The following is a 27,054-nucleotide window of genomic DNA, read 5'->3' as shown; positions in this document are numbered from 1 at the left end:
ATGGGTGTGTGTGTATATATATATATACACACATATATATATAAATACATTTCTATACATATTTCAAACATATATTTATATAAATTATACATCATATTACATATTTCCATAACCAATCAATGCATTCTGTATATGCACAACAGACAATACGCCCAAGGCGCGTCTATTTAAATACATTTAAATTACAACACGCAATACGCATGTAACAGTTCAAGAGGTTTTTTTAGGAGAACAAAAATGGACGATGTTTAAATACTGCTGTTGCAATTCTCCTTTGTTTACATGCAAGTCCTCCTGCTCGGCGGAAGGAGGCTTTTTGGTTGTGCAGAGCCGTGTGTGTGTGTGTGTGTGTGTGTGTGTGTGTGTGTGTGTGTGTGATTCCTACCAGCTGTTTCCCGCCTTGAAAGACATCCGATCAGCTGCAAACACACACACACACACACACACACAGAGGCAGAAGGAGGGAGGGAAAGAGAGCGAGCGAGCGCCACACACATACACACACACACTACGAGGGAACCCCATCAGCTGGAAGAATAGAGTAACCTTACAACTCAACACTCATCTCACGCGCTCATGCCCAAAATCAGCAGGACGCGCGCGCCTCCGCTCCGTACATGAGAACGAGACCCAAAGTAACGCGTCTGTTTCTGAATCAACAACAAAAGTAGAAGAAGAAAAGAAGCCACAGAGGAGAGCCAGAGCTGGAGAGAAGAGGGGAAGCATGGAGTATTTCATGGTACCAGCTCAGAAGGTGCCCTCCTTGCAACATTTCAGGAAAACCGAGAAAGAAGTCATAGGGGGCTTGTGCAGGTACGTAAAAACCCCAAAAACATTGCCTTGACGTTCACATGTGTGCGATTTGTCTTTAATCGCGCGCCAACAGCAGCAGCAACAGCACTACTACTAGAGTAACATGCGTGCACGATTTCTGTGTTATTGTGTACATGCGCCTCTCCAATGCTTCAACACAGCGCCTAACCCACGCGAGACTCGATTTTCTAACTCCCATTCACCTCTTAGGGGTGTATAAAAGCCCACCAGGCTGTCAGGTCACTGTTAGCGATGAAATATCTCCGCGAAATCGATGCATTTTGTGTCTAACAAACACAAACCACGTGGTTGCGCGCACACACACACGGCACGCTGCTCACCTCGCGCGCGCGATTAATATTAAAAAACGCGGCCTGTTTTGATTTTGCTGGTGAATTGGTGGTCGTGTGTGCTTGTTTATAGACTAGGAGCGCGTTTGCGTTTTAGTTGGAGTGTGTTCTGGGGGGCTTAAGTTATTGTGGGCAGTGCGCGGCCATGCTTGTGGCTCGTGCATTTGGCGTCGTGTGTTTCTCCCCAGTGCGATAATGCATTAAAAGTCCCCGCGCGCGAGGATTTCTGAGTGAAAATGGGCGATAAGAGCGATTAACGCATTGGTGCTTGCGGCGGGACGGGGTTCAGACGGGTTTTGGACTGCGTCGCTGCTGCCGCATGGACGGAGGAAGCGCGCATTGTTGTAATGGCGGACCGAATCATCTGTGAACACGATGTTTTTTAATTTAGGCCGGCGAGGTGCTTCGTTAACTCGCTTCACGTGTCCATTTCGGCGCAGCGTGAGTGGGGATTTATGTTTTTAGAGGTTAGTAAATTAATAACTGGTGTTATTTTAATAAGGGGGTGTGTATGCTGGTGAAGGAAGGCCCCGTCAATGCGTCTGCGATCCATTCTCAGAAGGGGGCGGGGCAAGTGAGCCGATTAGCGCACGGCGTTTTGGGAAATGTAGTTCTTTTGTATTCCCGACCTCAGTTGGCATACAAATGATGCTTGTAGTTATACGAACAGCTGATGGTTGTTGTTTACACGCAATTTATCAATGTATATTGAAATACCCTAAGGTATAAAATAGTGCCTTAAGTTTGCAAATGTACTAGTCTGAAACACAAACTTAATAGCCTATGTTTGAACTTTTTTTGAGAAGTGTTGCTGTAGTTGTAATGTATATGTAATAAACTAGCGACAATTTTATTTATTTATTGGTGGTCAGTTTTGCAAACATAAAGAAAGACCTTTTCTGGTTGTTTTCAAGTAGGTATTAAATAGTGAAAATTTTGAGCCAAAACTTGCGCTTATAGCAGTTTGTTTATAATGTGATCAAAATGCAATTAATATGAGTGGAATATTTTAGAAATGTTGTGCTTTTTGCTAATATTATTTATTATTTTCGTTGAATTGTCTTAAAACTGAATTACGAACAGAATCACAAGCTTGTGTTGTGAAATAAACATACATAGTCACTTCTATTATTAGTATTAGTAATATTTTGTAATTTGATTGCATGCATTGCTACTGACAAATTTAAACCTTGTAGATTTATTAGTGCTGTTTAAAAGATTAATAAAACAGATCTGTGGGTACTGTGAATATCTTTGTCAATATAAATATATGCATGAATATAGAGTAAATTTGTTTTTTATTTTTATAGCTTTGGACTAGATTTATTTAAAGCTGCTATAACAATAAATCATTAGACACATTAGGCACACTCATTTAATCGTTAAAATATTATTTTGAAAACAGTAATAACGTACAATAATTAATAATAATAATAATAATAAAACGCTTCATTTGTATGCCAACTGAGGTCGGGAATAAAAAAAACTAACTATTCCTATAATGCCCAATGAATCATTTTTAAATATTATTATTTTAAAAATATTATTAATTATTTTCGATAATAAATAATAATAAATTGCATTAATTATTGCATTTGCAATTAATTTCAATTAAATGCCATTTTGAAATTGTATGCTAACTGAGTTCAGGAATAAAAAACAATTCCCATAATGCCCGTTTAATCATTTTAAAATAAAAGCATAATTATTTATTATTTTCCATAATTTAAAAAATATATAATTAAATGCATGAATTGTATGCTGGCCGGGAATATAAAAAAACTACAATTCCCATAATGCTCAAATAATTATTTTAAAATATCATTATTTTAAAAATATAATTATTATTAGTTTTAATATTTATAAATAGTCTGTTAACACTGAATTAGCAACAGAATTAAAGGCCTGTGATGTAAATTAATATTAATAATAATTAATATTATTTCATTTAATGTTTTTAGTAATTAATTGATCAATCAAAGCAAAAGCTTAAATTCATATATACGTCGTTCAATACCCCCTTTTAAATAGATTACAGCTGAATGACATTATGAGATGAGTAGTGCCAAGCAAACAGCACTTAAGCTTATAACTTATACAATATAATAATAAAAATAGTTTGGCCAATTTTATACACATTAAAATACCCAAATAAATCAAATACTAGCTCAATGGGATTTAATTTATACATTATATATGGAAAGAAAGGTACAAGCTTATTGTACAATATTAATAAAAATATATTATTATTTAATAATTATTCAATACAACAAATATTTTTTAAAGTGATGAAATAAATAATTTAATGCATGTGTTGGTTTATTGTAATGGCAGCTTTAAAGGTCCTGTAAAGTGCTATGAATGATGTGCTTTTTTATTCAATGTTTGACATAATCACAACTGAAACATGGAGAGAAGGTGGGACATCTTGTAGCTCCTCCCCTTTTACAAAAACAGCCTATAGCGTTTTGTTATCATCACAGCTCTGCCAGTGAGAGTGGTTGAGTTCTAGAGCATCAAATGAGAAGTGTCTTGGAGGCGGGGCATGTCACACTTAAGAGCATTTGATTGGTCAGAAAATTTAATGAGAAACTGAAGTATGAGGCGATGTGGATAAAACCGTTGATCCATTTAGGTGGAAGTGACAAACTGTGCTTATGGGCATCCTTGAATCTAGCATCTAAACAAGTTGTATTTTAATATCACGAGATCTTAAATCACAGGTCTCAAACACAATTCCTGGAGGGCCGCAGCTCTGCAGGTTTGCTCCAACCCTATCAAACACAGCTGATCCAAATAGTCAAGGTGTTCAACAGTGTCATGAACACCTTCGTCAGTCAGATCAGCTGTGTTTAAATAGGGATGGAGCGAAACTGTGCAGAGCTGCGGCCCTCCAGGAATTGAGTTTGAGACCTGTGCTTTAAATGAATCCAGTCCAAAGCCTGTCACCTCAAATACACATAGTTTACATTGTGAGCTTTTTATTTTTGTGCATGAAAAAGGCTGGGTCATCGTGCTCCTGTGTAAGCCTGCAAAAGCGTCTGATCTGGCCGTATCTCTGGCTTCCACTATTGGCTCTCGCTGTGATTTTGGCACTGGATCTGTTTGCTGGGTTTTGAGCTGTTGGCCGTAAGGAAGCGATCAGGGAAAGCTGGTGTTAGCTGCTCAATTGTTCACTGTGTTTGTCCCGACGCGGCTGAGGCGCTGCTGATAAGAGAGGCTTTCCAGAGATGCCCCGCAAGATGCCCAGACCAGAGAGGAAGTTCAATTAGGGTTCGATTTCCTCGGCCAAAGCACGTCTGTGATCGTGCGAGAGCCACAGATTTCCAGAGCCTCCAATTTACAGACAATAGGCTTCAGTGAGCGCTCAGGAAAGCCGACGTGTTTGTTTCACACTCGTATGTTTCTTTTTCTCAAGGATGCATCGTGCTGTAGGGGTTAGCGGGATGGTTCACACAAAAAGGCAAATTCATCTTTACTCATCCTTCACTTGTTCCATACCTGTTTTGAGTTCCCTTGTTCTGTTGAATGAATAAGAGGGTATTTTGTAGAATGTGCAAAACCAGTAACCCTTGACTTCAATTGTATAAAAAACTAAAAGTGTGGAAGTTGGGGAGCATTCTTCAAAATATCTTCTTTTTCGTTTAACAGAGGAAAAGAACTCAAAACCAGTTTGGAACAAGTGAAAGACGAGCAAATTAATTTGCATTTTGTGCAAAAAAAGATATTTTCAAGAATGTTGAAAACCAGTAACTATTGACTTCCATTGTAGGAAAAACTAGTAGTGTGGAATTTGGGGAACATTCTTCAAAATATCTTCTTTTGCGTTCAGTAAAAAGAAGAAACTCAACACACAAGAACAAGTGAAGGATAGGTGAATGAATTTGCATTTTGTGTGAAAGAAGATATTTTGAAAAATGTCAAAAATCGGTAACTGTTGACTTCCATTGTAGGAAAAACTTATAGTATGTAATTTAATGGGTAGCGGTTTTTTAACGTTCTTCAAACTTTTATCTTTTGAATTCAACAAAAGAAAAGAACTCAAAAGAAGTTTGAAACAAGTGAGGGACGAGTAAATGAATTTGCACTTTGTGTGAAAGAAGTTATTTAGAAGAATGTTAAAAACCGGTAACTATTGACTTCCACACTATTCGTTTTTCCTACAATGGAAGTTCGAGACGTTCTTCAAAATATCTTCTTTTGCGTTCAGTAGAAGGAAGAAACTCAAAACACAAGAACAAGTGAAGAATAAGTAAATTAATTTGCATTTTGTGTGAGAAGATATTTTGAAGAATGAAAAAAATCTGTAACTATTGACTTTCATTGTAGGAAAAACGTATAGTGTGGAAGTTGGGGAAAATTCTTCTTTTGCATTTATCTGATGGAAAGAACTCAAAACCAGTTTGGAACAAGTGAAGGATGAGTAAATGAGTTTTGTGTGAAAAAAGATATTTTGAAAAATGTTGAAAACCGGTAACTATTGACTTCCATTGTAGTAAAAACTAATAGTGTGGAATTTGGGGAACATTCTTCAAAATATCTTCTTTTGCTTTCAGTAGAAGGAAGAAACTCAAAACACAAGAACAAGTGAAGGATAGGTGAATGAATTTGCATTTTGTGTGAAAGAAGATATTTTGAAAAATGTCAAAAATCGGTAACTGTTGACTTCCATTGTAGGAAAAACTTGTAGTATGTAATTTATTGGTTACCAGTTTTTTAACGTTCTTCAAACTTTTATCTTTTGAATTCAACAAAAGAAAGGAACTCAAAAGAAGTTTGGAACAAGTGAAGGATGAGTAAATGAGTTTTGTGTGAAAAAAGATATTTTGAAAAATGTTGAAAACCGGTAACTATTGACTTCCATTGTAGGAAAAACTAATAGTATGGAAGTCAATGGTTACCGGAACATTCTTCAAAATATGCCCTTTTGCCTTCAACAGAAGGAAGAAACTCAAGTTTGGATCAAGTGAAAGATGAGTAAATGAATTTATATTTTGTGTGTGAGAAGATATTTTGAAGAATGTTGAATGTCCCTGTGGAAGGTAGTAGTTACCGTGCTTCAGAATAAATTTCTTTCTTTTTGAACAAAAAATCTAAAGGAAACACATGAGGGAGAGTAAATGGGGAGTAAGTTCATTTTTGGGTAAACTATCTCTTAATGGAGAACAAAGTTTTTCAAACATGGACATTCATTCAATTCTAGCCGACTTTTCAATCTTTAAATACAAGACACTGTTATTCTGATCCAGTGCTTCATTTGTGAATTGCGAGGTCCCAGAACAGATCTGGCTAACAGATCCGCCATATTACCCGCGGATGTATATGTGTCGCGGGAGAAGTTGGAGAGGGTTGGTGAGCCGCAAAATAAAGTGAATAGTGGATGGGGAACGGTACAATGAGGTGCCGGATCAGATTTCAGAGGTACTGAATCTGGATCCGATGTTTTTCCAGCACAAATTAAGCCCTGTTTTGCTTGAATGAATTTTAGCAAATTTCATTCATAAAAGTGCCATAAAATGCGGAAAACTGTGGAAATTGCTCTATAATTAAGCTTGTGTTCATAATTATTTTGCCCAGGTATTCTAGTTGTGGTTGTTTCATATTTTTTCACTTTGCTGGAATTGGTGTACCTTTACACAAACACATATTATAAAAGTTTAGTATGGAATCTTTTTATTTAATATTGTTTATTCCGAAAATAGCCCATTTTTGTATTTAAAAGGTGAATTTCACAAGAAGTGATGTTTGTGGGTGTATCACAAACTATTGCAGTTATACTTGGGTCTGCCATTACCATCAAAATTGTAAGTGTGGAAAAATTGAAATGAAAAAGATTAGTCTACTTTTTACGTATAATTCTCTGCAATTTAACAACATCTATGCTAAAATATGCCAATAAATTATGATTTAATGTTGTGGAAAATAATTAGTGTTTACTTTATTTGGATTAATGGCAAATTGAAACGTAAACTTAACAATAAAGCTAATATGATTCTCCTATAATTACAGATAGATCAGGTAACATGATATATTGTCTGCGACAGATGTAATTGTTAAAACATCTGAGAAAATTGAAATTGGGATCCTAATTGAAATGATAGATTGTGCAGCCCTAATAACCATATTTTTAAAATAACATATTTATTATGTTTCTGCACAGTACACGCGCATATATTACGTCAGAACATAATTATTTTGGATGCGATTAATCACGATTAATTCTTGTCCACTGCTAATTTTAACAATTTCAACAGTGTGCCATTTTCATACATTTTTCTTTATTTGTTTTTAATTTTGTTTATTTATTTTTGACTGTCAGGTGTCCTTGAGGCGCTTTTAAATCATAATATCATCATTATTATATATTTGATCTTCTATTTGATGCACACTGATTGGCAGCGGTGTTTCATTTTCGCAGCTTAGCAAACATTCCCCTCACGCCAGAGACGGCGCGGGACCAGGAGCGGCGCATTCGGAGGGAAATCGCCAACAGTAACGAGCGCCGTCGCATGCAGAGCATCAACGCCGGCTTCCAGTCCCTGAAAACACTCATCCCACACAGTGACGGAGAAAAACTCAGCAAGGTGAGTCCAGACGGCTGCAGGAAAACACACTTGATCCAAATCTTCAGCTCACACTATAGAAAAATACATGCTGTTGCTTGCTGACCAATCATTCTGAAGCTCTTATAAACGAATGTGGTTTGAATCTGTTGAGCTTTTAAAGACACATTGAGAAATTTAGGTAAATTCAGAATTGCGAAGAAAAAGGTGGAACTGCAGGAAACTGAATCATGATCGGGGCAAAGAAGTGAAATTGTGATTCCATTGGGCTGAAATTGAATGTGCTTGAATGAAGTGGAGTCAAATCGGTTTAGTCTGATGCATAAAACAATCATTTGGAGCCGTTCTTTTCTCCTGCTTGATTGATTAATCGATTGATTGAATGCATTCAGCACTTAAAAATGATTCACTTTGGGATGCAGCGATATACCAATTTCACTATTAAACTTGTTTTCATTTAACATTGGTAATTAACAGTAAAGGCTTATCAACACCGCATTTTTGTGCAGAACAAAACTGCTGCAACTAAACAAAACTTATGCCAACTGTGCGCTTGTTTAAAGTTTCGAGTTGTACACCGAGGCTAATACACACAACACACGCAAGATTAATTATGGCTGAGGCTATTAATTAAGGGCTATTCACATGTGTTTGTGCGCGCAAGTTCGTTATTTCCAATGGAGGTGCGCAGCTTGTGTGCACATTGGGAACAACGTGCTTGTGCTTTCCAGGCGCACCCAGTTGAACATTACAACATTTAAAAAGGCTAAGCTAATATGTGGTTTAGATGTACATTACACAGGTCCTATTTATTTATTAATTGTTAGTCATTTTCAGTCTAAAATTATCACTTGTGTTTAAATGGCAAAGTCTTGCTTTCATTTATTTTTAAGTCCAAAGAGAAATGGACTATTGTTTGTTTTTTTTATTATTAATTTTGTGCTGTATTATTTGGTTAATGAGCAGCAATAAATAACACTTAAAAAAAATTGGGCGTTTTCATGGGATTTTTCTAAACTAGTAGTGTTTTGAAATTAATGGATGCATAAAAATTGCGATAATCGTGATTATCCCTCAGACTATAGTCGTACAACCCAAATCTATTATTGTTGCATCCCAACTTATTGCTATTCTGTGCTTCTGAATGGCAGTACTTACATTTCTGTTGTGTTTCGTCTGGTGCAAATCTTGTCACGTATTATGTTGTCAGGAAACGGGTTCATACTGTAATCTGCTCACCAAATTTTACGCTCATAATATTGATGTTATAAGCTAATTAATAACCACCTCATGTAGAACTCTGAATTTGCGTCTCATTTCGGAGTCTGCTTCTGTCCACTGGAGGTCGCATTTTGGTCACAGACACATACCTTTAGCGCCTTTATGACCTAATGAATCAAATATGCTGTTTACCGCAAAGTGCTGCAATATAATTGACTAAAGGCTGATTTATACTTCTGCGTCAAGCACAGCTACAGCTATGCTACGCCGCGGCCTACACGTAGACGCATAGCCCTTGCCGTGGCCGTCCGCATCACTGATGCACACTTCTCAAAAAAAGTAACTACATGTCACAACGACGCGTAGCGCAAGCTCTGTGATTGGGCGACTTGTTAGCTCTGACGAGTGTGGGTTGGACCGTGAGCAGCACGACCCCAATGGAGCGATTGTGTTTATTGTGTGATTGATTGTGTTTTGTGTTTACCTCATGGTTAAAGTTGTTGCACGTCCACCGTTTCCTGCTTCAAAATGAGTGTGTTTAAACCACTTGTATGCAAAGGAAGCGTTCAGAAAAAACATAACACCAGCGAAGAAATTCGACACAGAGGAACATAAGCACGTCACTGCCAGCTATCATTTCGGAAGTGTTATTGCAGAGGAACAGAAACAGTGCTCAGAGGTATAAATGCACGGCTCTGCGCAAGGCTTGCGCCGTGGGTACGCCGATCACTTGACGTATAAGTATTCAAACCTTTCAAATTACACGAGTTACCGACCGCTCCCGCATTTTATTTGGAAATTTATTCCCATACCGCAAGAAATATGGTCAGCTCCTGCGGGACAGCAGCGGGAATGCAGACCTCTAGTTTGTATTTGCCACATCTCCCTTCTCGTTCCGTCGAAATCGAAAATACTGCAAAACTGCAGGTCACTTGGTGCACGACTCGCCATCTCACCTCACCTCTCTCTCTCTCTCTCTCTCTCGATCTCTCTTTCCTCCACACTGTCCCGTGATGAGTCACGCATATGGATTTGTAGGCATTAAATAAATATTATTTCTTATTTAATACTTGTCTACTATTTAAGTGCATTGTTTAGGACTGTATAACGATATTGAAACTGACACCGTTGCTATTTTTAGACCCCACGGTGTACCATATTACCATAATACCGCCCAAGCCTAGTGGGCGGGTTAAATGACCAAAACAAAGACAGACGTTCTGGCACGTAACGCACATTTTCAAAGCAAAATATCTGACATTAGCATTGTTTTTCACATAAACAATGTTCACTTAGCATGTTTCTTAAATATCTGCAAACATATGATGGTATTTTTATGCTTTAGATAAGTCAAAAACTGACTTACAGCACCTTTATACTATTTGCTGAAGAAAAAATATATAAAAATGCACTGATCCCAGATTATGTCAGCGCATTCAGATGGATGTAATATGTCTCTCTTTCTCTCTCTCTCTCTCTCTCTCTCTCTCTCTCTCTCTCAGGCTGCCATCTTACAGCAGACGGCCGAATACATCTTTTCTCTGGAGCAGGAGAAGACGCGACTGCTGCAACAAAACACCCAACTCAAACGCTACATACAGGTATTTTAATATCAACACATCAGATAAATCCATCTTTTTTACTGCTCTCATATTAGATATCATCCATTTCTGCAAATCCTCTAATGTTTTAATATGATCAATGCAGCCTAAAGATTTGTGATTTGCTCATCTTTTTTTACAGCTCATGTAAGATATTGTCTGTTTCTTTATATCCTCTAATGTTTTTTTTTTCTCTTGCTGCCATCAGAAGGAGTTCAGCGGCTCGTCCCCGAAGAGGAGGCGCGCGGAGGAGAAGGACGAAGGCATCGGCTCTCCAGATATCCTGGAGGAGGAGAAGGTGGAGGATCTGCGGAGAGAGATGATCGAGCTCCGACAGCAGCTGGATAAAGAGCGCTCCGTTCGCATGATGCTGGAAGAGCAGGTACACTAGTGACCATATTACACTCCTTTTAAAGTGCTTGAATTTCACACACGTGTATTCAAGGCCTGGGAAGTACTTCAAAACAAACACGGATCCTTAAAAATGCTTGAATTAAATTTGCTGTTTGTTATTAACAGTATATTTAAAGGTATCATGAAATTAGAATAAAGTTAGATGTTAGCATCAGTATTGCAAGTATTTAGGATATCTACAAGCTAGTGCGCACCAAAACAGTGACACAATTCGTGTTTAGAAGATATAAAACTGATATAAACATGTAAAGCCTGTAGTTTGTCACTTCCACTTAAATGGATCAACCGTTTTATTCACGTCACCTCATACTTCAGTTTCTCATTACATCTCCTGACCAATCAAATGCGCCCAAGTATCTGACATGCCCCGCCCCCTTTAAGACACTTCTCGTTTGATGCACTCGAGCTCAGCCACTCTCACTTGCAGAGCTGTGATGAAACAAATGGGGAGGAGCTACACTATGTCCCGCCTCTCCTCACTATTGTCCCGCCCTACTGTTCATGATGTAACAGTAAATTAAAAGGGCTTTCATGCCTACTTTGTACTCTAAACAGAAGCTCGCAATGGTTGCCCCGCCTCCAAGCTCTTCTGATTGGTCCACTGCTTTTCGGACCTGACAGTTATGGACAGTGCTTCCTGAGAAAGCTTAAGATCTTACATTTACATTTAGTCATTTAGCAGACGCTTTTATCCAAAGCGACTTACAAATGAGGAACAAATAAGGTCTTGACACGGTGTCTAAAAAACATGCAAGTGTAATGATCACACGCGTCCGTCAAGCACGTGTTTACATTGAAAAAGATTTGAAAGATTCGTATGAATCATAATCCACAGTTCAGAACACATGTGGCCCGCAGATTAATCACCTTCAATTTGTAGATTAATTCTAAATGTGTAATGTTCACAGAGAGATCGCCTCTCGCGTCATTAACATCACATGTATGAAAGCATTTAGGCTTTCCGGTAAAATATGATGGAAGAAGTTGTGGTGGGTTATTTGCAATTAGGTGGGTTTCTTAGGTTATTAAAGGTGTTTTCTGTCACATCTTGTTTAGTCTGCATTAATATATTCAGTATAAGCTGCACGATTAATCATTGAAAGGTCAGGATCTCAACACCCACGCAACATAAATTATAAATGATGGCGATTTGCTGATGTTTTTTAATCCTTCAATTCACTGCATTCAAATCTGAAAACGCAAAAATCAAGAGATTCAGTCTTTAGTCTTGAGTTATGAAGTTACAAACAGTCAAATAACACAGAAGTACTGGGAGAACAGTTTATACTTCAGAAAAAGCCACTGATGATTATGGTAAAGATTGAAATCATACTCATTTAACACTTTATTTGACGCTCGAAAATGGGAATTGTAGGCAGCAATTACATTATTTAGCCAACAGGTGGCGACAACCAGCCGTCAAAATATTCCACTGAATGATTCTTCGAAAACGACACATCTACACGGTAAAACATTGATGATCAATTAGTCCTGACAACATGTGTTTTAAGGTCATTGTAACTTATTAAACCAAGTTTTTCATGTTCTAACTTAATTTTATAAGTTACACAAGTTGTTTTAAGTCAGTTTAACGTAATGTAAGTTTAATGGATAATTTGAATCAGCTTAATTTAAGGCAACCAGGATTTTTTTGCGGTGTAGCAATGAAACATGAAGTTTTATGAGTGAATAACTGAAACATTTATTAAAAATGAGACTAAACATAAATATTCTACATGTAGTGTTATCAGCAACAGTTGTGGTAACAGTGAATTTTTCACAGTACTGAATATTTTTACTGTTCTTTTTTTCTTTTTCTTTTTTATTATTCAGCTGATTATTTCTTCATTTGATTTTTAATAAAATTACATCTTCTAAGTTCTGTTTGTTTAAAACCAAAAGTGTCTTGCAGTGCTGTTTTGGTAATAAATGGAAAGCAAATTACACTGGTCTCCTCCTCTTGTTGGCTGTTCTGATAAACGGTTTAATGTGACTAAAAAAACCATAATGTGATTCGAACCGGGAGATTTGTGATCCGTTACACCACTACCTATAGTGCATGTCTTTAGACTTGTGGAGGAAACCCACAGCAACACGGGGAAAACATGCAAACTCCACACAGAAATGCCAACAGACCCAGCTGGAACGTTGTTGCTGGATTCGGATATGGTTGCGGCCGGAAGTTAAAGGGAATTATTTATATTATTTGTTAAATTTCCCATTAGTTGTATTTAATTAACGTCTACCCCCATCTTAAACCCAACCATCACAGTAACATAAAAACAGTAGTTGTTTCGAGTATTGTTTATGTTGTCGTCTATTAAATGACCTAATAAATTGTGTTTTTCAACACCTACCCCCACCTTAGATATGAATAATTGTTATGCTGCTGTATTGATGTAAATATTGCATTCCCAGCCGGCCGCATATCCGATCTAGACTTTACCCAGCTGGCACTCGAACCAGTGACAGCGCTGTGAGGCAATAGTGCTAACCACTGAGCCACCGTGCTACCACTATTATATTAACATCTATCAATTTTTTTTCCTACTATCCCTTTTGGTCATCCTATTTCACAGCCTGTTCTCATTCATAATAGATCTTTGCCATCATTATTTGGCAAATTTATTAATGAAAAAAAACACCTCTTTCAAAGTTTTGCTCCTATAGGTCTGTATTTGAGACGTCCCAGTGCTGAAGATAAGTCATCTGTGCAATCCGTTATCAAACTTTTTCCTCCACCGCATCGGTTTGCGCGCTAAAATTAGCTCACTTTAGTCTTTGCATATTTAATGAGGAATCACAGAAGGTGTGCAGCTCCCTCGAGAGCGCCAGTCGCTTCTGAACATCACTCTTGAAGTGCAAATTAAAGCTCAATCTCTGGCGCTATGCGTGAAACGCGCTAGAGAAACAACCTCAGGCGCACAAAACAAGTATTAAAGAGTTTTCCTCAAGATGTGAGCTGACTGTTGCATAATGAGTGTGTGTACATGTACATCCTTAACCTGATTTTTACTTAAACCAAATTGCATGTGGTCATGTGAACGTGCACTCCAATTGTTTGTTACTGGAGTAAAGTTGTGAATGGATAATCCATTAACTGATCATTATAAATGCATCATTGAGGCATGAGACTTGTAATAAGCACCTATTGGTTCATTCACAAGCAGTAGCACCGGCCATACAGTTGAAGTCAGAATCATTAGCCCTCCTGTCAAATGTGTTTCCCCCTAATATCTGTATAAACGATGGATATTTTGAACACTTTTCTGAACATAATAGTTTTAAAGGTGCTGTATGTACGTTTTTGACTCTTCTAAAGCCTAAAAACACTATGTTTGGTGAAATTTAGGAAACATACTACGTGTTTAGGACATGCTAGTTTGTTAGGACAACTCCTTTTAATTTATTTACTATTCCTTCTATCGAGTGCCGTTGCTTTTAATTTCAACACTGTTTAAATCAGCCTTTAGGCTTGACAGTCAGGCACACTGCTGTTGGTTTCATCAATCTTGCAACCTGTATATGCATGTTAAAAACCAGCAGTGCAATACCTAGGTTAACCACTTGGTGTAACTGATTTCAAGGGATGCTCCAATCAATTGCTATTGGCTGATAATCCCTTTTCATGACTCACTCCTTATCTGGCCGATCTGTTTGTTTACAAGTATATATTTTTAGTGCGTGTATTTAGGGCTTTTTACATAAAGTGAAAGTTAAAACTTGAATTTAAACTTCAGTATTTATTCATATAAATTGTTGTAATATCCTTATTGCAATAAACAGTAGTTTATAGGGCCTATTTCCTTTTTAGTAAAGAAGTAATGAATATGTTGGCGTGCCTTTTAACTTCAAATTTGCACTCAAAACGTTTTATTCATTGAGACATTTTGAATTCTTCTCTCGTCATTTGCAAGGTTTTCAAATTGGATTGCAAGTCATTTTTCTTACAACTTTTAAAATCAGTTTTATCTATTAGCGGCTTCATGGAATATTCACAGTAAATGGTCATAAGAGACAATTTTAAGGGATTATTTGCAGCATCCTTCATGTATTCTCTTGGGTAAGGATACAGTTTTATTTTATAGTTTTATTTTAAGTGTCATACTTAGAAGGTAAATGTGCTTTATGCATTATAAAGCTTAAAGGATCAGAATCGGTACTCTATATCGGCCGATCACCATGACAAGGAATCGGTACTCCGTATCGGCTGCAAAAATACTGATCAAAGCATCCCTACTGATTTCTTTTATCTTTGCCATGATGACAGTACATAATATTTTACTAGATATTTTTCAAGATAATAGTGTTCAGCTTAAAATGACATTTTAAAGGCTTAACTAGGTTAATTAGGCAGGTTAGGGTAATTAGGCAAGTCATTTTATAGCGTTGGTTTGTTCTGTAGACAGTGGAAAACAAGTGTTGCTTAAGGGCGCTAATAACATTAATCTTAAAATAGTGTTTTTTTTTTATTTAATTAAAAACTGATTTTATTCTAACTGAAATAAAACAAATAAAACTTTTTCCAGAAGAAAGAAATATTATAGGAAATACTGTGAAAAATTGCTTTATAAATTATATATATATATATATATATATATATATATATATATATATATATATATATATATATATATATTTTGCATGGGAGGGCGAAAATTTTTGCTTCATTTTTACTTTATTTTAAGCAGTTACTTTTAATCATTCTGAACTAAGCTAAACTAAATACCACATTTGTTTTTCTAAATGTTTTTCGCCATTAATGTCCAAGTGTTTTTTCATTGGCAGTGAACCGAGCAAACGTACAATAGATTTTAGAGTTAATGTACTTGATGAAAAGCACTGGTACACACGGTGATGCTGCACAACTTAATATTGGGCCTGCTACAGCCATGGACGACTGCAAAGTGCCTGTATGAGAGTGTAGTTGCTAGCCATATCAGCCTAGAAAATGTTCAATGTCTATAAATGCACGCTGTAAAAAAAAATCTTGCTGACTTTTTGAGTCATTTCAACTTGCAACAATCAAACTTACTAAAAATATGAAGTTATACTTTGTATAACTTAAAAGTAGTTGAAACCTGATTAACTCATTAAAATAAGTTAAAGCAACATAAAAATATCTGTTGACTTTTTGTCATTATATTTTTTGCAGCGCGCTGCATAACATCAGAAGAGTCAAGCTTTAAATAGAAAAAAAATATCTAAACTTTTTTGTGATGCTAATGGTCTAATCCGATTCAATGATTTATGCTAAGCTATGCTAAAATTCGGAGATCAACTGAAAGGATTAGAAAAAATGTTATTACTCTACTGTTTATTTGTAAAATTTGCCCATTTCTAACAAAAAAATAGTGTTAATGTTAATGCATACAACAATCTCAAACACTTTCCTTAACCAAAGAATTTTAATCGAAATAAATTTAAGCGAAACAAGGTAGCAACTTAAGAAGATAAATTAAAAAACAAGCTGTCCAGTTTTTAATTATTTATTCAACATGACAACTGACATTAATTAAACATTTAATCTAGGATACACACAGAATAAATAGGTTTTTGCATCATTTACAACAAATAAACTGGTTTATTATAGGTATAGTTTTCCCAATAATGAAATTTGCCTCTTCGGTTATTCTCCGTCATGTGGTTTTAAACCTTTTAGGAGGTTCCATCTTCTGTTGAGCACAAAATAAGAGATATTTTAAACTAGTATTTCCTACTATGGAAGTTAGTTTGTGCCAGGAGTTTTCAAAATATCTTATTTTGTGCTCAACAGAAGAAAATCTCATAGGTTTGAACAAATAAACGATGACAATTTTTATTTTTTGGGGGAACTATCCCAATGCATCTTGTAAACCTAGCGTTGGCATGTTGTTGGCTTGCACGTAAACGTCAGGTTTATTTCAGGAAGCTGATTCTTTTGTGAGTTCTCAGCATATTGGTGTGCATGTAAAAAAAACATACTCATTGTGTCTTTCTGTCAGATCCGCTCACTGGATGCTCACTTGTACCCTGAAAAGCTAAAGGTGATTGCACAGCAGGTCCAGGAACAGCATGTGCAGACACAAACCCTGCTCCGTCTTCAGCAGCAGCAGCAACAGGAACAGCTGGGAAAAGAGTCCAGCACTCCTGCACGCAGCCCGCTGGTCAGACTCGCTCTCATATACATCACTCCTTCACTAACACTCAACCCAGTGCTTTCGCATAACAGACAAGTTTTGCAATGCATCATGCATGTGTTGATCTGTTGTGATGATCCACTAGAGGGCATTAGTAGAATTTAAAGATCTATTCATTTGCTGATTCATTTTTATACTCTGGGTCTGAGCACTTTCAGGGATGTTTCTTAAAAAAAAGTATCAGCTGGAAGAATTTTAAGTTAATTATCAAAAATTAAATGGAGAAATCTTTAATGCTAATTTGAGTTTTATTTTGCATCAAATCAGAAGTTATTAAAGTTTACACTGTAGAACACGCTGGGTTGTCCCAACACAAACCGATTTAAGGGCACCTGTTATGCAAAAATCACTTTTATAAGGGGTTTAAACACAGTTTTGTGATGACAGACTGTGAACATAACCAGCTTTGAATGGTAAAATTATACACATTTTACTTTTTTATAATCACTCTTGATTAAAAACAGTCTGCAGAAGCACTTTGATTGACATTCTCCCTTTGTACGTGTCATCAGAGGGGGAAAGCCCCGCCCATTAGTGACGATCTATCCCTCATTAGCATTTTTGAATCTGCCACTATGCTGACACAGGCATTTGTAGCTCCGCCCTCTTTTCAAAAGAGCACAATCTCATTTGAATTTAAAGCGACAGTCACCAAAATGGCACAGTTAGGATCAAACTTGAATAGGGTCAGTTTAAAAAAAATTATAAACATTTGTGTGGTATTTTGAGGGGGGAAAAAAGCATACACACATTAGGCACATCGCAGACTTATTTTACGTCTTTTAAGAAGGGGCATAATAGGTCTCCTTTAAGTTGACTTGATTATTTTTGCAAATTTAGTCGGATTGAACATAAAACCTAATGAACTTATAATGAAGATAAAATTAGTAGACTAGTCTTAAAAGCGCTGAGCCTCTTACTAAAGAATGTAAATAAACCACATGCTACACACAAGCTGCAAAGTAGACGCGTTTAAAATCATTCAAGCAACTTTGTCCAAAGAACTGAAAAGAATCATTGTAAAATAATAGGAGTGTGCTATAAATCAGTGTTTCTTAACTGGTGGGTCGTGACCCAAAAGTGGGTCGCGGGAACATTTTCAGTGGGCCGCGGATTGTGTGGTCAAAAAAACAAAAGTTTTATTGTAAACTTATTTTGACTTTTATTATGAAATGTGTGCACGACAACCGTACTGTTTGACATGTGAAATTTCATTTAATTAAAGCAACAAATATGTCGAAGCACAAGTATGACCCTGAATAAGTAAAGTATAGATTTACATATTTGACAAGGAAAAAAAAAAGACTTAAAGCCTCAGTGTGTCATAGGTAGTGAGGTGCTCTCACAAGTGAGCATGAAAGCTCCTAAACTAAAACAACATAGAACCTGACAACATGTTTTATTAACAGTTCAGTTTTAGTTAATGGTAACTGAACATTTCCTTACCCTAACCACTGTTTACAGTATTTTTTGTTTTTACTTTGTAATATTTCTGTGACGGCAATAAAATATAGTTTATTTGTAATTGTTGGTGATTTTCTTATGATTTATCAGTCACTACTTGTGTATGGAAACAAATACAAATTAATTATAATTCCAAAAATTGTATTTTAGTTCCTAAAAATTTGGGTCACGGCTTGATGACCATGTAAAAATGTGGGTCCCATGGCTATAAATGATCTATATATTCATTATTAAAACTGACTAAGGCTGCATTTTCACTGCAGATCTTAATGGTCAATTCCAATTTTGTGACTCTCCAATTTTTTTGATGACCTGCTTACATCATCTTCTGCATTTACACTGCACATAGTAATGACGCAATGAGCGGGCAAAAAACGAGCGGGCGCTGACTGACAGCTGATAATTAAAGAGCGCTCTTTTCTCCATTCCCGTATTTAATTTGTTCTCTGGCTTTAATTTATTGACAAATTGTTGTTTTACTATAGTTTATGACAGAAAAGTTCTCATTTGGCCGTCTTCTTTTAATCTTGGACATTTTAAACCAATAGGCATCTTATGTTACGCTCTCACATGCTGTCTCTCTGTTTCTTGTTAACATGCTTAAATACCTGTGCTATATGACAATATAAAAAGCTGTTTAAGTGCTCGTGTATGAGATTTAAGGTTTGGGACTCTGCTGAAGTCTGTTCTAGAGATGAAAGTGTCAGACTTGACGTCATTCGCTACGGTTTTTAATGACGCACGACTCGCATTGACAGGTGAAAATCCGATCTACCTGCTTACACTGCAAACACAAGAACACAGATCCAATTAATATCGGATACATTTCCATAAATGAACAAGGCCTGAATCCGATTTGAGTTAATCGGAATCCATTCGATTTTTTTCTTGCTTACACGTACATGGGCCATATCCGATCTGTGACACATGGGAGAAACAAATTGGAATTGAGTCACTTGAACAGTGCAGTGTAAATGCAGGCTAACAGGTACATTTTGGGTTTGTGTTTTTATTTTATCCATCATGAAAATAGCATTATGTTTGGTATGTTAATGTAATGTTATTATCTGAAGAGTATTTGTGTTTTTTTTTTTTTATTCAGCCTCATGTCTGAAATATTGCTGCAGAAAGACAGGTTTTGTACTTTTGGGGTTATTTATAGTCTGCTGAAAGTCATTTGTTAATTCTAGTAAGGTTCCTTTTTGGTGGCATGGTGGCTCAGTGGTTTGCACTGGCACCTCACAGCAAGAAGGTTGCTGGTTTAAGTCCTGGCTGGGCCAGTTGGCATTTCTGTGTGGAGTTTGCATGTGCTCCTCTTGTTAGCGTGGGTTTCTTATGTATATTTTGTGTTGTCGCTTGTTACTCTACGTACACTGGATGCTTCGGTAGCCAAAACAAATTCCTTGTGTGTGTAAAGCACACTTACTTGGCAATAAACCGATTCTAATTCCTCCAGGTGCTCCAGTTTCCCCCACAGTCCAAAGACATGCTCTATAGGAGAATTGAATAAACTCAATTGTCGGTAGTGTATGAGTGTGAATGTGAGAGTGTATGGGCGTTTCCTAGTACTGGGTTGCAGCTGGAAGGGCATCTGCTGCGTAAAACATGCTGAATCATTCAGCTGTGGAATAGTTGGCGGTTAATTCTGCTGTGGCGACCTCCTGAAATAGAGACTAGGCTAAAGGAAAATTAATGAAAGTTTCTTTTTTAGTATTGAATGCTTGAACTGTGGGGAGAATAATGACACCTTACTGTACCCAGTTTTATAAATCACTTCAATGATTGATTATCAGAGATTACTCCCATAATTTACACATAATATGCGCAGTGCTCAAATAATTATGCAGGGTAAGACTTTATTTTAATCATTAAATCATTTGAATATGTTTTTGTCATCTTTTGTGAAATGTATTTATGCGTGTAGTGAAGATGTTGTAGAAATTGACTGTTAAATTTTAATCATATTTGGGGTCATTTTGTTGTTAAATGAATACTTTTATTCAAATTAAATTGACAAAAACTAACAGTAAACAGCTAAATAAAGGGATTTCTGTTTTAAGTGCATGTTGTTAAACGTTGTCCAAGGATAATTTGAAAGGATCCATTAAGGTTTGCACAAAAATATGAAGAATTATGATGTTTTCCATCATTAAGAAATGTTGAGCATCAAAATCTCAATAAAAATATTTCTGAAGCATCGCATAACTCTTGGATCATCTCAGAAATGAAATTAGATAATTTTACAATGGAAACTATTTGGATTTTAATATGTTAACATGCAGAATTTGTAATATTAGTGTTAAAAATCTGATGTAAAGAATATTTGTTTGTGTATTTGTATTTTATTTGTTTATACTTGTATTATTTTGAGTTGTTAATGCTAAGAAGCTGACATTAATAAAATAATTATAAGATATTCTCAATATTACTGTAATTTAGACCATTTTTTTGGATTCTTTGTCTTTTTTTAATCTTCTATGAGCACTTGTTAATAATGTTTTCCAGCCCTGTTCTTGAAGGCACACCCAACAGTACACCAACCTTTCTCTAATCAAACACACCTTAATCAACTCATCAGAACATTAGATTACTCCAAAACCTAAAATAAATGGGTCAGATAAGGGAGACATCCAAAATATGTACTTTTGGTGTGCCTCAAGGTACAGGGTTGGGAAGCACTGCTTTATGGTAGTCAGAATAAGAGCATATATAAAGGGAATGCATGCATGATGTTTTGATTGGCTGTTGGTAACCATCCTCGTGTGTTGTGTTTTCTCCTTAGGTGTTTTCTCCTGCCACGCCGCCTGCGCCCACTCAACACGCCACAGTAATTGTTCCTGCCCCAGCGCCGCCTCCGCCACCCCATCATGTCACCGTGGTAACCATGTGCCCCGCCTCCGTGATCAACACAGCATCCACATCACGACAGAACTTGGACACCATTGTGCAGGTACAACACACGTCTGCACCGCTCCAGGACAGTGGTGGAAAGAGCACAGAAGAATCATACTCTAGTAAATGTACCATCATCTGCCCAAAAATGTAGCGAGTAAGAGTATCTGTTGTAAAATATTACTCAAACTATGAGTAAAAAGTAGTGTAAACGTGATATTCTGTAGCGCATTTAGTAATTGTTTAGAGCCGTTTGGTGATTTCAGTCGTCATACAGTAAACATCTGCCATCTTCTCATCAGTCTACAGAAGAGTCAAACTTTAAATCGGAAAATGATCAAAACTCTGGTCATTGAGTGAAATGCTAACGGTCCAATCCGTTTTAATGATTTATGCTAAGCTAAAAGTGCTCCCAACAATCGCAGAGATTCGATTTAACTCTAAGAGAGTTATAAAATGAGCCCATTTGCATAAAAAGTTTTCTTTTAAATGGTAATAATATCTCAATAACATCACCAGTGAACATATATGACTCATCAATTTATTTATCATGACTGACAGCTAGGGCAATTGGAAAAATCTGACAATATTTTGTTTTGCTGCGATTTTATATATAGCGGTATGAATATAACTACATGAGATGATTTGAATAGCTCGATTTGGAAAGATTTCATCTATTTAGATGCACTGAGATAATCAAATTGTTGTCTATCCAGTGCATTTGCATGAAATATAGTAAATTAAAAGCATATTTAAACGCGACAGAGCAAAAATAAACAGTGCTATATAGCTTTCTGTGCTGTCTAACAGTATTCAAGTGCAGAAAATAAACAATCAAATGTAAATTAACATGGTCATCCTTTTATGAATACTTTTTTTATAATATCTCTACCATTTAATTTTTAATATATAATCTAATCCTACGATGTGACTATTGCAGATACACAGACATTGTATCTACAGATTCAAGCTTTTAAATGGAAAAATCATCCAAATTCTTTGGTCATTCGAGTGAGATGCTAATGCTAAGCAAAAAGTGCTTCTAACAGTCCCAGAGATTGACTTAATGGACAAAAAAATTGTAAAACTCAACTATTCAACTCTCAAAGAATTGTAAAATGAGCCCATTTGCATAGAAATTGGAGTGTCCCCTTTAAATGACAATAATATCACTTTTATTACAGGAAAATTATCAAAGCTCATTGAGTCAGATGCTAAAAGTCTAATCCAATTCAATGATTTATGCTAAGCTAAGCTAAAAGTGCTCACGACAAACCCAGAAATTGGTTGAAAGAATTCAGAAATGCTAAAGGTCAATGGTTTAACTCTAGGAGAGCTGTAAAATGAGTCTGTTTGCATGACAAGCGGAGTGTTCCTTTAAAATAAATGACAATAATTTCACTTATCACAATTTTTATCATGACTGACAGCTGCTTGGTTTGTTTTTGCAGGCTATTCAGCACATCGAAGGCACGCAGGACAGGCTGGCGGTGCCCGAGGAGGAAAAGCGTCGTGCGGTCATCGTCACCCCGGGACGAGTCCTGACAGACACCGGCGACTCCGATACCGCCTCCGACAACGAAGGATCTGAGGACTGTTAACTGCCCGGCTCGCCTCCGCCCTCATATCCGCCCTCCATGTGTGTACCAGGGGGTGCGCAACAGGGCGGCAGGGTCCGTAGGGAAGGGTCTCCTGCAGAAATACTCTCTCTCTCTTTCTCTCTCCTCCTGTCTTCTTCACACTCGCATACGGGACTCACAGACTCAATGACTTGAAGGTTTCTTGGGGGGATAAAAAAATGTTTAAAAAAAGAAAACATTGAGGGGATTAAATAAAAGGAAATGTTACAGGAAATGTGCCGCAGACAGAACGAGCACGCTTATGTATACTCACACCGTACTCCATAGCACTCTGGTCACTTGTTAATACATTCATATTACACAGCTCTCATTCATACTCATCTGTTAAAATTGTGTTCAGTTTCGCCAACACACGCTCCTAGGTAGGCGATTTTTGTGAGGGGAATCACGAAAAATCGCTGTCTGAATCTGCTATGGGCCTTTAAGGCCTTTCACTTCCTGTTTTCACTTCCTGCCCATAAGAGGGCATTAGAGTGTTCTGATTGGAGGATTCCCATTCCTGTTCCTTGCGCTACAAGACGTCTCATCTCTCTCAAAAACAACCCCTTTGCCCCGGGCTCTCTCACTCTCTCTCCGCTTCCCCGCCCCGTCATATTTCTCTTTCTGTTCTGGGGAGGCTTGAAGCATCACTGTGAGCCAATGAGACTTCAGAAACCTGTTCCACACCACGGCTTCCGGATACTTTAGAGGAAATGTTACCTTTTTGTTTTTCACTTTTTTTCGTTTGCAGACATGCTCCCATTTGCCGACAGGCGCCGATAGCTGGATAAAGACCGCCGTTGCTTAATGGGGCTTTGTGTCATGCACACTTTGTAAATAACGCAAAGAGAGACGAGGGGGAACTTAGTGCACTTATTGTCGCTCGCCTTTACTGGGCTGGGTTCCCAGTACGCACACTTGTGCAAGGTGAAGCACTCCCTCCGTCACCATAAACGCCCCCCCAGTCCTGTCCTAAAAAAAATTCTGGCTGATTTTTTTTTCTCATGTTCTTTGTGTGTAAAATGGAATAAGCTAAATGGCAGGTACGTCTACCTGCAAGTAAATTTGTATTTTTTTTTTTTGTTAGCACACTTGCTAATAGAAGCGTAAAGTTCTGTTCTTTGTAAAGAAAGTGTGGAAATAGCACTACCAGGGTTGTCAAGGCCCGATTTAAGCCTATGCAGCTCTTTTGGTTCTCGCCCCCTTCAGAATGAACTTTGCGACCCTTCTCCCAAACATGTTGTCTTGTCCGTTTTGTCCTGTCAAGCGCACATTTGTGGCGTTTCGTGATGTTTACGGTTGCACCAAGGAGTGGCTGGCCTATAATCTCGCGCTCTATGCACTCGCTGGTTCACTCCGCTCATTTTGAATGTTTTGTTCTGTCTGTAATTTTCGCCGTACGACTTGTACATTCGTACACCCTGCAGATAATCACACGGATGACGATGTGGTGCTACTCCTGCTTGGGCTTGCCGGAAAAAAGCTAGAGATGTCCAGTCCTATAGGTGCACAGTCCTGCAGAGCTTAACTCCAACTATAAACACCCGAGCAAAGGTAATCAATTGATGCTAAATAATGCAGGAGTTGCTCCTTTGGGATTTTTAAAGCAATCGTTCACCCCAAAACTGAAAATTGTGGTGTTTATTCACTAGTTTCTTTCTTCCGTTGAGCACAAAAGATATTCTGAAGACTTCCTGAAACTGGTAGCTACTGACGAACATATTTGTTTCTCCTACCATGAATGTTAACGCTTACACGTTTTCAGCTTTCTTCAGGATATCTGTTATTGTGCTTGATGGAGAGTAAATAGCTGTGTCGTCACGATACTGCAATTTTAAAATAAAAATTTTAAAGCAACAATAATTGTTTGAAAGCCGCGTAGATCAGTCGATCCATCAGCAGATCACTTGTATGTCAGCTCATAGACGTACCAGGCTTTAAAACAATCCATTTCCAGCTAATATTTGTGTGCGTTCTTAAACAGCTAAAGTGCAAACGCACCGCTAATTGTTTGAAAGCAGCGTAGATCAGTCGATCCATCAGCAGATCGCTTATATGTCAGCTCATCGACTGACTAGCTAATCTTCATACCTTCTCTGTTTCTGTGTGTGCACTCTGTGAACAGCGGTGAAAGTCACAGCCAATTACAGTCCTTTCTGTTGAGCATGTGAACACAATGGCCAATCATTTGTGTTTAGTAATGCAGTTAAATGTTAGCAGAAAAATTGACATTTCTTTAAAATTTCAGTACTGCTTGGTATCGAAATGCCAGTATTGCGAGTCGTGACGTTTTGGGTGAACAATGCCTTTAAGACATAAATCTCAAACCCAATTCCTTGAGAGCCAAGCTCCGCACAGTTTTGCTCCAACCCTAATTAAACACTTGTTAAATCTAGTAGTCTCGAACACCTTGATTAATTGGATCAGCTGTGTTTGATTAGGGTTGGAGGAAAAACTGCAGAGCTGCGGCCCTCCAGCAATTGAGATCGAGACTGTGCTCTGTTTCTCAACCACATTCCTGGAGTACCACTGGCTCTGCACATTTTCCATGTCTCCTTAACCAAACACACCTGATTCAGATCAGCAGCTCATTAGCAGAGACTAAAAGACCTGTAATGGGTGTGACTGACAAAGGTGACATCCGAAACCTGCAGTGCTGGTGGTGCTCCAGGAACGAGGTTGAGAAACGCTGCTCTAAGACACCTCTTGGATCAGCCATGCGAAACTGTGAGCTCCTCATACCCCTGGTGGGATTGAGAGACGGAGCGTGTATATATCCCGTGCCAGTGGCTTGCCTTAACACAGCTTCGATGTGCGCAGTGAGGCACAGAGGCCTGCCTTAAACTAGCCCTGAAGGTGGTGCTAGAGAGCGAGGCCGGACGGCAGCGGTAAGGCATGGTGCATCACAGTCATCGTCATCTCCAGTCGCATCTCCAAACATTCCAGAAAAGTCTGTTGTTGTTTTGTGTTGCCGGTCATGCAGCCGGCACGATTTGGCCATAGTCGAAAGTGTCTTGTTTTTATTCGCATTAGGCTGAAATCTTCGAGAGCGTGCATGTCCCTAATCAATTTCCAAATTATTACAGGGAATCTTTTTGCTGCTGGACAGATTGTGTGTTGTTGTTTTTTCCCTTCTGGATTTATCAGGTGCTGTCAGCACGCTGGCTCTGTGGATTTTGTCATTTGTATTTGGCTTTCAGAAGAACATTCTAGTCTAATATTGGTCGTTTTTTCCGTTTTGTTTGTTCATTGCGCTTTTCTATTCGGATAATGGTTTGCTTGGGTCATAGAAACGAGTGTCTCGTTTGTTTTCCATGTTCGGTCTGTAAAAACGGTTTGCGAGAAAAAAGGTTTTTTGGTCCTCCCGTTTGAACATTTCCTCTACAGAAGCCACAGGGTGTGTAATTTTTTGTGTATTTTCTACTCCCAGAAGAAATCACTGTAAGAAATCCTGAGGACATATCAGAGGTTGGGTTGTGTGTCGAGGGGGAACGGCGGACGATTTTATGAACCTGAAGCACTTACTGTAGTACAACGAGGAGCCACTCTTGTTTTCGTAGAGATGCTCTCCTCGACCGAAGCTCTTCTCGCTGTGATTTTTGAACCACACGGCTGTGTTTAACCCTCAGCGTTTTGTCCTGGCGCACACATACACACACACACACACCACACGTCCTCTGGCCGTCTCTGCAGTCTCCAGACTTTGTCCTGTCTCTCATCTTCTCCCTCTCTTATCGTCTGTCATCTCTTGATTTTTGTTTCGTTTCTGTTTTTGTCTTTTTTTTTTTCTTTATGTGGGACAGTCAGTCCAATTGGTTGTTGAGAAACTATTGTATTTTTTTTTAACTGGGGAAAAGAGGCTTGTGCCTTTGTAAAAACAGAATAATAAAGTTTGTACTTTGTTTTTTACAACTTCTTAGAGTATTGTGGTGTTATTT

The 27,054-nt window shown here is 37.7% G+C and overlaps 1 protein-coding gene across 4 annotated transcripts; it reads left to right on the top strand.

Moving 5' to 3' along the window:
• The first annotated feature begins 431 nt into the window (after window positions 1–431).
• On the top strand, window positions 432–27,028 carry tfap4 (transcription factor AP-4 (activating enhancer binding protein 4)). 4 transcript variants are annotated; one of them, XR_015480460.1, is made up of 8 exons: window positions 432–813; window positions 7,582–7,747; window positions 10,450–10,548; window positions 10,757–10,930; window positions 16,947–17,108; window positions 21,388–21,555; window positions 22,949–25,610; window positions 25,771–27,028. XR_015480460.1 is itself a non-coding variant. In XM_087243955.1 (7 exons), the coding sequence occupies exons 1-7, from the start codon at window positions 725–727 to the stop codon at window positions 23,096–23,098; spliced, it is 1,008 nt and encodes a 335-aa protein (XP_087100081.1). In that variant the 5' UTR covers window positions 432–724; the 3' UTR covers window positions 23,099–27,028. The 4 variants fall into 4 exon arrangements, 2 of the variants coding, with proteins under 2 accessions (XP_087100081.1, XP_087100083.1); XR_015480461.1 differs by lacking the exon at window positions 16,947–17,108; XM_087243955.1 differs by having other exon boundaries at window positions 22,949–27,028.
• The last annotated feature ends 26 nt before the right edge of the window (window positions 27,029–27,054 follow it).

Source organism: Danio rerio, chromosome 3 (assembly GCF_052040795.2).
Source record: "Danio rerio strain M-AB ecotype USA chromosome 3, GRCz13ab, whole genome shotgun sequence".
NCBI lineage: Eukaryota > Metazoa > Chordata > Actinopteri > Cypriniformes > Danionidae > Danio > Danio rerio.
This window is presented reverse-complemented; position numbering and strand designations above follow the sequence as displayed.

Bases quoted from the DNA above. Each gene is read 5' to 3' on its own strand.
- tfap4 (XM_087243955.1), top strand. From the start codon at position 725: ATGGAGTATTTCATGGTACCAGCTCAGAAGGTGCCCTCCTTGCAACAT. The intron at 10,549-10,756 runs GTATTTTAATAT...TGCTGCCATCAG, and splicing joins AACTCAAACGCTACATACAG to AAGGAGTTCAGCGGCTCGTC. The intron at 10,931-16,946 runs GTACACTAGTGA...TCTTTCTGTCAG, and splicing joins GCATGATGCTGGAAGAGCAG to ATCCGCTCACTGGATGCTCA.